Source organism: Cicer arietinum, chromosome 6 (genome assembly GCF_000331145.2).
Source record: "Cicer arietinum cultivar CDC Frontier isolate Library 1 chromosome 6, Cicar.CDCFrontier_v2.0, whole genome shotgun sequence".
NCBI lineage: Eukaryota > Viridiplantae > Streptophyta > Magnoliopsida > Fabales > Fabaceae > Cicer > Cicer arietinum.
This window is the reverse complement of record NC_021165.2, coordinates 61640850-61654161: the sequence shown is the minus strand read 5'-3', so window position 1 is coordinate 61654161 and position 13312 is coordinate 61640850. Positions and strand designations below refer to the sequence as shown.

The window sequence follows — 13312 nt, the reverse complement described above, 5'->3', positions numbered from 1 at the left end:
TACAATTTTTAGTCTTTATAAAATTATCATCCAGTTTTAGTTCTAGATGTTAATATTCTTCCACAAAAAATGAGTTACAAATTAAATTTTTAGGTGCATATTTTTGTTACGTTTATTTTAAAAAGTTGAAGGATAATAAAACATGTGTTTGTTTTAACAAGGACTAAAACTATTTTATTGGATAATTTTGTAAGACTAAAAGTTGTATTTATTTTATATGAACTAAAAACATATTTAACTCTATTAAATAAAATAAATATGGATATGTGTAAAATAATAAAATATTTTTAGTAATTGAGCGAGTTTGAGTGCCGGGACAATATCAACATACAAAATCTAAAACACAAATTTGCACTTAATCATTAATCAATGTGAGTTTTCTCCGTCAAAGTCAAAAATAGTTCGGGCGTATTCCACAAGTGCAGGTCTTGTTTTCGTGCCTAATATACCCCTTCTGATCTCATGCATAAGAACGCCAAAAATGACATATTTTACATTCACACCATTTGATAAAAAGTTTATCCCAACTTAAATATAAACATTTTCAAATTACTAGATACATTTATTGTTTTTTTGCAAATAAATTCCTAATTAATACCATTTAAGCTTTGTTCGGTAAAATTGATAGATAGCAAATAGTTGTTAAATTAATTGAAGTGTTTGGTAAATTTAGCGGTTTAATTAGTTTAAAAATATAAAATGACATTTATTTTTAATTAAAAATAAAATTTGTCAATTAATGCTTGCAATATTTTAAAATTAGTAGTTTAAAATTTATTTTTTATTAATTTCAAATTTATCAATCTGATAAATATTTTATTCATTTATCAATTTTAAAAAATTTAAAAATAAATTATTTACTTTAAAATATTAATTATTTTTAAAATTGAATTTTTTTATAAATGATTTAGAATTGTAATAAATAAATTATTTATTAATCCAATATATATTTTTATTTATTTTAAATTATAATACATAAATTATTTTATTTAAAGTGTTTTTTATTAAAATTATTTTAAATTATATAAATTATTTATAAATAAATTATTTTAAAATTATAAAAGGTAAAAAATAATTTTAATTACAATAATAAAGTAAAATTAAAAGAAAAATGATAAACTGTAAGTTTTCGTAAACTACTTAAGTTACCTTATAAAAAAAATATATAAAATATAAGCTCATAAATGACTATTACCAAACAAAATTTATAACTTATAAATTACAAACTATAAATTTGTTTTTTGGCTTTACCAAACAAAGCCTTAATATCTTGGAGTATGAAGTCAAATTAACTATATACAAATACAAATGGTATTTTAGACACATCTTTACATACAATGTAGACATTAACTATACCATCAAATTTTCTCAATAAAAGTGAAATGTGTAATAGGACTCATACTTAAAAGTAACCATTTTCAAATAATTTTCTTAAAATAATATAATAATAAAACAAAACAAAATTTTCCAAATTACTTTTTCTAAAAACTTGTTTTATGAGAATAGTCTTTTGAAAAATAAAGTTATTCTACTTTCGTTCTTAAGTATAAAACTCTCATGAGAATTTTTTTTTATTCCCTCTTTATACAACTATACTATAATAAAAACATTAATAAATTTTCTCTCTTAAAATATAAATTTATAAAAATGATTATAACTTTTAACAAATTTAACACTATTATTAATTTTTTTTAATTATCGTGATTTAGTTAATAAAATTCTATAATAAAGATCAGAGGTAGTAACATTTTTCTTTTGATGGTAAAACAAAATTATAACATTTAATATGATAAAAAAAAAGGGTAACATTTACTTTTATTTGAAACACAACAAATAAAAGTTTTGTTGTTTATATTAGAAAGACGAGATCGTATAATTTAAATTTGATTTCTCTAAAATGAATAATTAGTAAAATGAACAAATTAAATATTAATATTATATACATATATATAATATCAATCATTAATTTATAGTTTAAATATACTTTTAATCATATAAATATAAATCATTTTAATTTTAATTCATATAAAAATATTTTTTTTAATTTCCACTCTTGCAAATTCTAAAAAAAATTAAAGGCTTAATTGCAGTTTTGTTGCCTCTATTTTAGCTGAATCGCGAAAGTAGTCTCTCAATTTTATTTATCCTCAATTGCAGTCCCTCAAATCAGAATTTTGATAAAAAAACGTGATGAAATTTCATTTTTTTGCATTTATTTAAGTCACATCTTGCCTCAATATCTTGTTGTACAACAATTGTACTTGAAATCGATTATTATAAATGGTGTGGTGTGACTTTAAAAAAAATGTCACTTCATTAATTTTTGAACCAAAATTCGGTTTGAGAACTAAAACTGAAAAAAAAATAAAATTAAAAACTACTTTCTTAATTAAGTTAAAATAGAAAGACCAAACTGCAATTAAACCAAAATTAAAAGAATCACTCAACAGATTTAAATGCTAATTTTCAATAATGTGACATGTATAATATTTAATTATTAGAATATTAACTTCTTGAATTCATCTTCAACTCCAATTCTTTTTATTTTTGAACCATCAAAATGCCATATCTAATCCAAACCAAACTAAACCCAACCTCACCTTTTTTCTGTAACAAAACAAACTCAACCTCACCAATTTCTCAATCCCAAATCCCCTTGAAACCGAAACCACAATTATCACCCCTCAAGAAAATGAACATGGCCGCATAACCTCAATCCAAACCACAACTTCAACAACAAATATCAAAATCACAACTTCAACAAACATCACACTCTTTTTCTCCTATTCTTTCAATTATTTTAATTTTTCACAATTTAATTTGGTTGTTATAGTGTTTTTCATGGTGTAATATTTCTTCTTTTAATGACGAGTGAACGTAGATAGATCTGCGATGAAAAGGAAGAAGAGGGTTATGAGAGAGATTTGAAATATGAAGTATGAAGTAGAACAAACCCATCTTCAACCATAAACCCAGAAAAATTCATCCCAACAAAGTAGGTGAAATTCTGAATTCTGTTCATGATTGTAAGATAAAACCTAATCCCCTTTCTAACATGAACTCAGTAAAAAGTAATAAATATTTGATAAAATGATTGAAATAATTCGTACACGAAATTAATAATTAAATAATATCCAGTCAACAAATTTATTCCGTCAACACATACCACATCATTAAAAATTCATCGAATCAACACTTAAATGAGTTGAGGGATTTTTCTATATTTTTTTTGGTGAAATTTGCAGAAAGTTAAATAATATTTTTTTATAAAATAAAATCCAAATACGCATATTACTTATTTATTATCTAAGTGAGTTAAGTGAGTTGATTAGATTAAATTAGGCTAATCCGTAAATTTATGTAAAAAGAATAAAAATTATCGGGTTCTGTATTGAAACAGAGCTACCCCTTACAATGAGAAACAGATAACACAATGCGTCACCTACCCACTTTATCAGTTTCACAATTTTCTACTGTGCTATTAAAATATTGAAAATATCGAAACCTAACAAACACGTTCTTCTTCATTATTATTATTATTACTATACTCACGCACTCCAATTTTGAACGTACCACCATTTTTTTAACCTCAACATTCACACAAACACATACTATGCTTCACGCTTTCGTTTTCTCTCTTTCAAACAAGATGTCTCTTGCTCGAGGCACTGCTGTTGTTTTCCTCTTATTTGCTCTATACTGCGGTTTGGACCCATTTGAACACAGTCCAATTGCGAAATTTCCTGATTTTGAGGCCAAGAAGGTTGACATACCACCATGGTCTGAGGTTCCTAATGACACTGACAAACAAAACTTGCTGCAGAATTCTGAGATTAAGTTTTTGAACCAAGTTCAAGGACCTGAGAGTATTGTTTTTGATCCTCTTGGTCGTGGTCCTTATACTGGTCTTGCTGATGGTAGGATCTTGTTTTGGAATGGACAATCTTGGTTTGATTTTGCTTACACCTCGCCCAATAGGTAGATCACAATTCCCTTCTCAAGATTATTAATTTTATGTTTTCTTAGAAATTGTGGTGGTTTTAATGTAAAATTTGGTATGTTCTACTAAAAATTTAAGTCATATTATGTACTACTATATAGTTTGGACTTTTACATTGGATGTGTGTCCCATAAGTGTTAGCAACACTCTGAGCGTTAGAAAAGAGAATCTTGCTAACACTCGTGTGTCTATTTATTAAGTACAAATATTTAAATAGTTTTACTAAGTTTTATTTGGATAATCGGTTTAATCAACTACATATGTGTTAAGAGTCTCACATGAGATATATAAGGTCTGATAAAAGGTTTATAAGTAGTAGGTAGTTTAGTGGGAGTTATGTATGGCCCAACCCAAATTATAAGATATGTATAAACTATTTTTATAATAAAATATGTTAAACTCAAAATGTTGTTTTATAAATTATAAGTTGTTTCCATAAACTGTTGAAAGACAATTCATGGGTTCTTAACAAACAATGAACTTTGAAGCTTTTAATTGTTTTCAAATAGAAAAAATAGCAATTATCTGGTGAATTGCAAGAAGGGATGATTGTTCGAGCAAATGGTAAAACCAGGTATTAAAGGATAATAAGTAAATAAGTAAAACTGTTGAAAGACTCATTCCACAAACTAGAGCCAAGTGTGTTTAGGGAAGGATGTAGAAGTTTTGTTGCGGTCACTAAATATAGAGAAGAATCTAGAAGTTTCATATATGCTGTTACAATGAGTCACCTTTCCATTCCTATTTTCTGCATTGCACGGTGTGTTAGATGTGTTGAGTAGAATCCAATTCTGCTATGTATGAGATGCTGTATGTAGATATTTGGATGAATGAATGAAGTAGAAAATAATATAGTCAGAAAAGTTTAGTTTGTTAGCTAGTTTCACTTTTATAAGTGGAACACATCCGTCACGTTGAAAGTTGATTTTGTAATGCTGAGTTAGGTTCCATCTAAACGAAAGCTATATTGTTTTCCTTTTCCCCTGCACTCTACACATGACATAAACACCCTATTTCAAATTCATCATAACTGCATTCATAGATTATTAACCAATGACTTCGCCTATATTCTTTATTATGAGATATTAACAGAACAATGAATACCAGCAACACTCTTCAGTCTTCAAGCCTTATTCTTTGTCGATACGGATTTTCCACCATAGATTTCATATTCTGTCATACTGTTACAAGAAGTTCATATTTGATAAATTACATACTACATAGTATAGTCTCATTATTATTATTTAAGTTTTAGCACAAGTGTTTTGCAATAGCTTATGATTAAATGGTAGTGATTTTTCTTCTATCTCTTTCAAAAACAGGTCACTATGCACTCCCATTGAAGCTGCAACACCATTTAGTTATGTGAAGACTGAACACATCTGTGGAAGGCCTTTAGGACTCAGATTTGACAAGAAAACTGGTGAATTGTACATAGCAGATGCATATCTTGGGCTCATGAAGGTGGGACCCGAAGGTGGTTTAGCAACATCGCTTGCAACCGAGGCTGAAGGCGTGCCTCTGAGATTTACTAATGATGTTGATGTTGATACTGAAGGAAATGTTTATTTTACAGAAAGCAGTACTATTTACCAGAGGAGGTATGATTTGGTTGTTAAATTTTTAGATGCTGAATTGCAAAAACATAAAACATTAAGAAGTTTCATGTTGTTTTCAATAATGTATGGTTGGTTTTCTATATGTAGAGCTTTCTCTGCATGTGTCAAGCTTCTGTTTGCATGCACCTTGAAATTCTGAATTGTGAAATATTGATATTAGATTGTTTCATCTATTTTTTTTCTGACATAATTTTTGTACAGGAATTTCATTCAGCTGGTATTTTCTGGAGATGATTCTGGAAAGGTTTTGAAATACAACCCTACAACAAAGGAAACCACTGTTCTTGTGAGGAATGTTCAATTCCCAAATGGTATTTCCTTAAGCAAAGATGGCTCCTTCTTTGTTTTTTGCGAAGGGGCTATTGGCAGGTCAGTAAATCTTACCTCTTTAGCTAGCAGCATTTTATTTAAGCTTAATGTTAGCAAGTCTTATAGTATATTCCAATGTATGAACTCGTGTTAATATAAATGTTCAATTTTTTTGTTTTTTTTAAGAAGTGATATTTTGACATCAAATTAGATGATCGGTGCAAATAAAAAATGTGATTAATTACTTTTAGCTTATGCTTAATGAATGTAACAAAGTGTCATAATTCACTAATCATTCATTGAACACAATTAACGATGATTTTGACTTATTAACCACAGTTTTCAAGTGCATATTTGAACACAAATTTTGTTAATGAATATCATGTATATTTGAACACCTAAAAATCATATATATTTGAACAAAAGTTGGATGGTTCGTGGATATATGTATATTTAAACACTTGAAAATTGTGACTAATGGTGCTCAACGTTGGGGTTAATTGTGCTCAATTGATGGTTAATGAATTGTGTCCATCAAACATAATTAACCATATATTTAAAATGTGTTAATCATTTAATTTGCGTGTCAAACTAACACAATTATTTATTTTATATGGATTGTTTCTTATTGTGTAGGCTACGTAAATATTGGCTAAAAGGCGAAAAAGCTGGAACTTCAGAGATCTTAGCCATTCTACCTGGATATCCTGATAACGTACGAGTGAACGAAAATGGCGATTTTTGGGTGGCTCTTCATTGTCGACGATATATGTATGCGTACCTTAATGGTTTGTATCCAAGGATAAGGAAAGCTATACTCAAGCTTCCTATACCAACAAAAATTCAATACTTGTTTCAAATAGGAGGCAAGCAACGTGGTGTGATTGTGAAGTATAGTCCTGAAGGTAAATTGTTGCAGATATTGGAGGATAGTGAGGGAAAAGTTGTTAGAGCAGTGAGTGAAGTTGAGGAGAAAGATGGTCAACTTTGGATAGGAAGTGTTCTTATGCCTTTTATTGCAGTTTATAAATTATAACTTGACATGAAGTATATTACACTCTCCCTTTCCTACCTTCAATCCTCTATCACAAGTTTATTGCTTCAATAATGTAAGTTCGTAATGGAATAGAAATTCTGAGATGAGATTTGATGCTATATTGCCTTTTGTGGTTACCGGCATGTGCAATCATTATCAATTAATGGATTGTTGGTCATTTTGATTACTTATAATGGATTGTAGATTACCCTGTCATTTTGATAGAATGTTGTTTTGATTACTTTTGATAGGGTATTAAAATTATGAAGGAATTTATGAGATAGTATTAGCCATACTCAAACGAGTTTAGACCATAGTGCATTGGACTGTGGAGTAGTGTTAACATTGTACCAGACAATATTCTTGAGTGGGAGCTCTGATCCTATACATTTCAGACTCTCAGAGATGAAATGGACACGTTAAGAGCTATGGAGCTACTTCTCACCAGACCGATTCAACGGAGAATCGAAGTCCTAACCAGTATGGTCAAGCTTCCAGATCAGATGTGCATTTAACCCGATGACAGTGTTATCTATTAAATCGGTCATAACCCGGGAAAAAGTCGTGGAACTGATAATAAAAAAACGTGCCAGCTCACCTAATGTATGAGAAAAAAATGGTGAGAGATCACAGTGAAGCTTTGCTGATGAAGAAAGAATATAGAAGAAACAAAGAATAAGAAAAGAAATGGGATCAAAATGGAATGACCCAATGATCAAAATAGAAGAAACAAAGAAGAATATGAACTTTAGATACCGATAGGAATGACCAAAGTATCTACCATTTGTAACTTACATGATCAAAATGGAACGAAGACAAGTAAAGAGACCAAAGTGTTTAACGTTTGTAATTTAATGTACCAAAATTGAAAGAAAAAAAAAAACTCAAAAGGACCAAAGAGAAATCTAACAATAACTTAAAAGATAAAAAAATATAATTTAGCCTATTATGAAACATAGATCATGTTTGTTATAGTCTTAAAAAGATCACTTTAGGAGTTTTCATTGGTTTGTTTTAGCTATTGGAAAAAATTAGAAGGTAAAATACAATATTCTATTGTGAACTAATTGAAACAACGACAAAATATATGAGAGTAAATATGAATGAGAAACGAGAGAAAGAGAGAAAACTTAATAAGAGAGAGTGAATAATATTCTTATGTAATTGTGTTGTTTATGTTACAATGTTAGCCCTACTTATAGGGGCACAAAGAAAGAGACATTTACTAATGAGTCTAATGGTATCGATATTCATAACACTCCCTCTTAAATGTCCATCGAGAATATGACTCATTCTAACTTTATTAAAAAAATCAATGGAAAAAAATTATAGTGAAGAAAAAATTGTACAGTATCTTTTTGTGAATTACTCCCTCAACCATACAAATATCTCTAAGAAGGAGAATGTCAAACTTTAGTACTATTACTCGAAGATTCTAGTTGGAAGTGACTTTGTGAAGATTTCTTCGAGATTATCACACAAATGAATTTATTGAATGTTTGTCTCACTGTTATTCTGCAGATCATGAGTGGAAAGGAATTTTTGAGAAATATGTTTTTCAGTCTCCTTTAATATAGTATTCTTCAAAACAATTGCATGCAATATTATTCTGTAGAAACTTTCCAATAATATTTTCTAGGAGAAAAACCACAAATCTCTTGTATTTGTTGAATCACATACTTCAACCAAAATACATTAACTTGTCTCATCTAATGCTAAAACTTCATCCTCATTTAATGATATTATTGTTATGGTTTGTTTCACATATTTCCATGAAATAGTTGTACTTCATCATTGTAAGCAAATAGGTTCATTTATGATCTATACTATTATGAGAATTATACAAATAATATCTCTAATATTACAAAGTATATTTGTTGGTGTATATGTAAAGAAGTTCACTTGTCTAATAAACAACAAATAATTAGCAAGATACACTATCATTTGATTGCACAAATATATGGTACTTGAAGACCTTATAATATTCAAAGTGCACTACTAATTTTATTTGTTCATATATAACCATTTTAAAGCAATTTCTATATAAGCTTCATAATTTACAAAAATATTATTTATATAATCATTTTGTAATCTCAAATTTTTTCGTCAAAATACTTAACAAATGATGACTTTTTCATACCCTCATTTAGCAAATACTCACACAAGAATATTACACAATATCCATCTAGATTGTTTGAGCATATAAAGAGACTTACACATTTTGATTAAGTAATCTCTTCATTAGTTTGAATTGTATGTACCACACAAATTGAAGCATTCAGATAATTTCTTATAATCATCACTAAAAAGTGAGTCATGCAAATACATTGTCTTTCATATAAATTGAACATTTGAGGGCTACTAACTTTAATCAAGTATGAAAAGGTTCTTGAATTCACTTAAGGTGAATATGTACTTCTTCATTCTCATGTTCTTATCGTGCAAAAATTCAACAATATCTAATTAGCTTCACATCTTCAAATGTGCGGATTACAAGTTCAAAAGTCTTTGCCGTTATGGAGCGAGCTTAATTAAACTTCAATTGCCTCTTTAAATTTTAAACGTATTTCTTTGTATATAATATATAATATATAATATATTTTAGTTCATGATTTTCTTATCATTGATCACATATAGCCACTACGCCAAAAATGACATTTAACAGCGCCCATTTTACAACGCTTGCTAAACACAAGCGCTGTTGTAATTATATTTTAAAAATAACGGAACCTATTACAGCGCTTTTGATGCAAAGCACTGTAAAACAAGCGCTGTAGTAGGTCATATAACGTTTGCGCATCACGTTATAAGGCTTTTACAGCGCTTGTCAAAAAAGCGCTGTAAAAGGAAGCGCTTTCGCGAATCAGTTACAGCGCTTTTTCCACAAGCGCTGTAAAACACATGCGCTTTCATTGAATTTAACTACCTATTACAACGCTTTTTTCACAAGCGCTGTAAAACACATGCGCTTTCATTGAATTTAACTACCTATTACAGCGCGTTTTTCACAAGCGCTGTAAAACACATGCGCTTTCATTGAATTTAACTACCTATTACAGCGCGTTTTTCACAAGCGCTGTAAAATACATCTTTAAAATAATTATATACGTTGGAAACCCTCATATCCTCTACATCTTTCAAATAATTATATACGTTGGGAACCCTAATATCCTCTACGTACTGTGCGGCCATCTACGTTGTCTAAGGTATTTTTTACACATGATCTGTTATGTTTTGAAATTGTCAAAAATTGTCAAAAACTCATACCACATGATCTGTTCTGTTTTGAAATTGTTAGTTGATATTGGTTTCTTTTTGAAACTTGTTGATATGTTTTGAAAGCTTATTATTTTTGTTACTGCATTTATATAGGTGGTATAATATGGATAGGAAATGGATTTCAGCCAATCGATTGTCAAAAGAGTATGAAATTGGAGTGAAGGAGTTTGTTGAGTTTGCAGTGAAGAATGCAAAAGATCCAAATAGAGTAGTTTGTCCTTGTTTAAAATGTTGTTTTGGAAAACGTGTTAGAGAAGATGAATTAGAAGGACATCTAGTATGTAATGGAATTGATCAAAGCTACACATGTTGGATAAGACATGGTGAGAAAAAAAAAGGAAACATTAATTTTGAGAATAGTTCGACATATGCTTCAACTGACTTCGATACAGATACATATGAGCCGGACCGAGTTGATGAGATTGCAAAAGCAGTTGAAGAAGATCTTCGAGATTGTCCTAAAATGTTTGAAAGTTTGTTGAGTGATGCAGAGAAAGAATTATATAATGGTTGTACTAAATTCACAAGACTGTCAGCGATATTAAAGTTGTACAACTTAAAAGCGAGTAATGGATGGTCTGATAAAAGCTTTACAGAATTATTAACACTCATAAAAGATATGTTGCCAGATGATAATGAACTTCCCAGTCGAACCTACGAGGCTAAACGGATTTTGTGTTCTATTGGAATGAGTTACGAAAGGATTCATGCGTGTCCTAACGATTGCATTTTATTTCGAAACGAATATGAACTACTTAAGGCGTGTCCGAAATGCAATGTCTCTCGATATAAGAAGAAAGAATCTACTCCAGCAAAAGTCGTGTGGTATTTTCCTATAATACCAAGATTTAGGCGCATGTATCGCAGTGAAGAAGATTCAAAACACTTGACATGGCATGCAGATGAAAGAATTAGAGATGGAATGTTTCGACACCCTGCAGATTCCCCACAATGGGCAAAAATTGATCACGAGTATCCTGAATTCGGGATAGAGTCAAGAAATCTAAGACTTGCACTTTCTACTGATGGAATGAATCCACATGGTCTTCAAAGCATCTCACATAGCACGTGGCCTGTGATTTTGGTAATATATAACCTACCTCCATGGTTATGTATGAAGCGTAAGTTTATGATGTTGTCTCTGTTAATTTCTGGACCCAAACAACCGGGGAATGATATCGACGTATACTTGACTCCTCTAATCGAAAATTTAAAAAGTATGTGGGAGACAGGTGTGGAAGTTTATGATGGGTATAAGAAAGAATGTTTCAATTTGAGGGCTATGTTGTTCGGCACAATTAATGATTTTCCAGCATATGGTAATTTATCAGGATATAGCATTAAAGGTCAGTGTGCATGTCCTATATGTGAAGAGAGTACAAATTGGATGCGGTTGAAACATTGTAAGAAGAATGTGTTTCTTGGACATCGTAGATTTTTACCTTATAGTCATCAGTATCGTGGGTGGAGAAATGCATTCAATGGAAAATCAGAGGAAGGTAAAGCTCCTTTAGCACCGACTGGATATCAAATACTTGAAAAAGTACAAGGTTTGACCAATAAATTTGGCAAACCTTTTGCGGGAGAGCTGGTGAAAACTGGGTGGAAGAAAAAGTCAATTTTCTTTGAATTGCCATATTGGAAGTCATTGTATGTAAGACATTTCCTCGATGTGATGCATATTGAGAAAAATGTATTTGAAAGTGTTATTGGTACGTTACTCAATGTTCCAGGAAAGTCTAAAGATGGCGTCAATGCAAGATTGGACTTGGTCGATATGGGAATAAGAAATGAACTGGCTCCAGTAAAGAAAGGAAATCGCACATATCTACCTCCAGCCGCTCATACTCTATCTAGAAAGGAAAAAATTGTTTTATGTAAATTTCTACACGAAGTTAAAGTTCCAGAAGGATACTCTTCGAACATTAAAAATTTGGTTTGTATGAAAGACCTCAAGTTAAAAGGTTTGAAGACCCATGATTGTCATATTATAATGGAGCATTTGCTACCAATAGGTATACGTTCCATTTTACCTGAAAAAGTTCGACTAGCCTTAACTAGATTATGTTTCTTCTTCAGGGAAATTTGTAGTAAAGTGATCGACCCTCAGAAATTACCGACATTGCAGAGGGAAATTGTTGTTACTTTGTGTGAGCTTGAAATGTATTTCCCACCATCGTTTTTTGATATAATGGTTCACCTTACTGTTCATCTGGTTAAGGAGACACAACTTTGTGGGCCAGCTTATATGAGATGGATGTATCCGATAGAACGATATATGAAAATATTAAAAGGGTACGTAAAAAGTAGAAGTCGACCAGAAGGTTGTATTGCTGAACGATACATTGTTGAAGAGGCTGCTGAATTTTGTACTGAATATCTGTCCAATGTTGAATCCATAGGGCTTCCCATGTCTCGTCATTCGGGAAGACTATCAGGAGAAGGGATAACTGGAAGGAGACTACTGACTATATCAAGGACAGAATGGGAGCAGGCACAATTGTATGTTCTGCACAATGATGATGAGGTTCAACCGTATGTTACAATACACATTGATCAGTTATCTCGTTTGAACATGAATAGGAATCAAAATTGGATAACTCGAGAGCACAATCGAAGTTTTGTAACATGGTTAAAAAATCACATAATGTCAAAATTTGATATAGACCCCGGATCAATTTCAAATAGATTGAGGTGGCTAGCAAATGGTCCGAGCTTACATGTCTTTTCTTACACTGGTTATGTTATTAACGGCTACACATTTTATACCAAAGAACAAGATGATCAGACCACTATGCAAAATAGTGGAGTCACTCTCGTAGCTGAAGCGATGCATGTCTCAAGTGCAAAAGACAAAAACCCAATATATGCAAATCTATCATATTTTGGGGTTATCGAGCGCATATGGGAGTTAGACTACACAATGTTTCGTGTTCCCATATTTGGTTGCAAGTGGGTCGATAATAATAATGGCGTTCGGATTGATGAGTCAGGATTCTTGCTTGTCGATTTTAATAGGGTGGGATACAAAGACGAGCCTTTTATTTTAGCGTCGCAAGCTCAACAAGT

General features: G+C 30.7%; 1 protein-coding gene across 1 annotated transcript; it reads left to right on the top strand.

The window, feature by feature from the left end:
- The first annotated feature begins 3424 nt into the window (after positions 1-3424).
- Positions 3425-7180, top strand: LOC101512561 (protein STRICTOSIDINE SYNTHASE-LIKE 3-like). Its single transcript, XM_004506187.4, has 4 exons — positions 3425-3978; positions 5323-5601; positions 5821-5988; positions 6565-7180. The coding sequence occupies exons 1-4, from the start codon at positions 3614-3616 to the stop codon at positions 6962-6964; spliced, it is 1212 nt and encodes a 403-aa protein (XP_004506244.1). The 5' UTR covers positions 3425-3613; the 3' UTR covers positions 6965-7180.
- The last annotated feature ends 6132 nt before the right edge of the window (positions 7181-13312 follow it).

What these genes read in the sequence shown, in the direction of transcription:
- LOC101512561 (XM_004506187.4), top strand. Translation starts at nt 3,614, where the DNA reads ATGCTTCACGCTTTCGTTTTCTCTCTTTCAAACAAGATGTCTCTTGCT. An exon ending in AGTACTATTTACCAGAGGAG is followed by an intron (nt 5,602 to 5,820) that starts GTATGATTTGGT and finishes ATTTTTGTACAG; the next exon opens with GAATTTCATTCAGCTGGTAT. An exon ending in TGCGAAGGGGCTATTGGCAG is followed by an intron (nt 5,989 to 6,564) that starts GTCAGTAAATCT and finishes CTTATTGTGTAG; the next exon opens with GCTACGTAAATATTGGCTAA.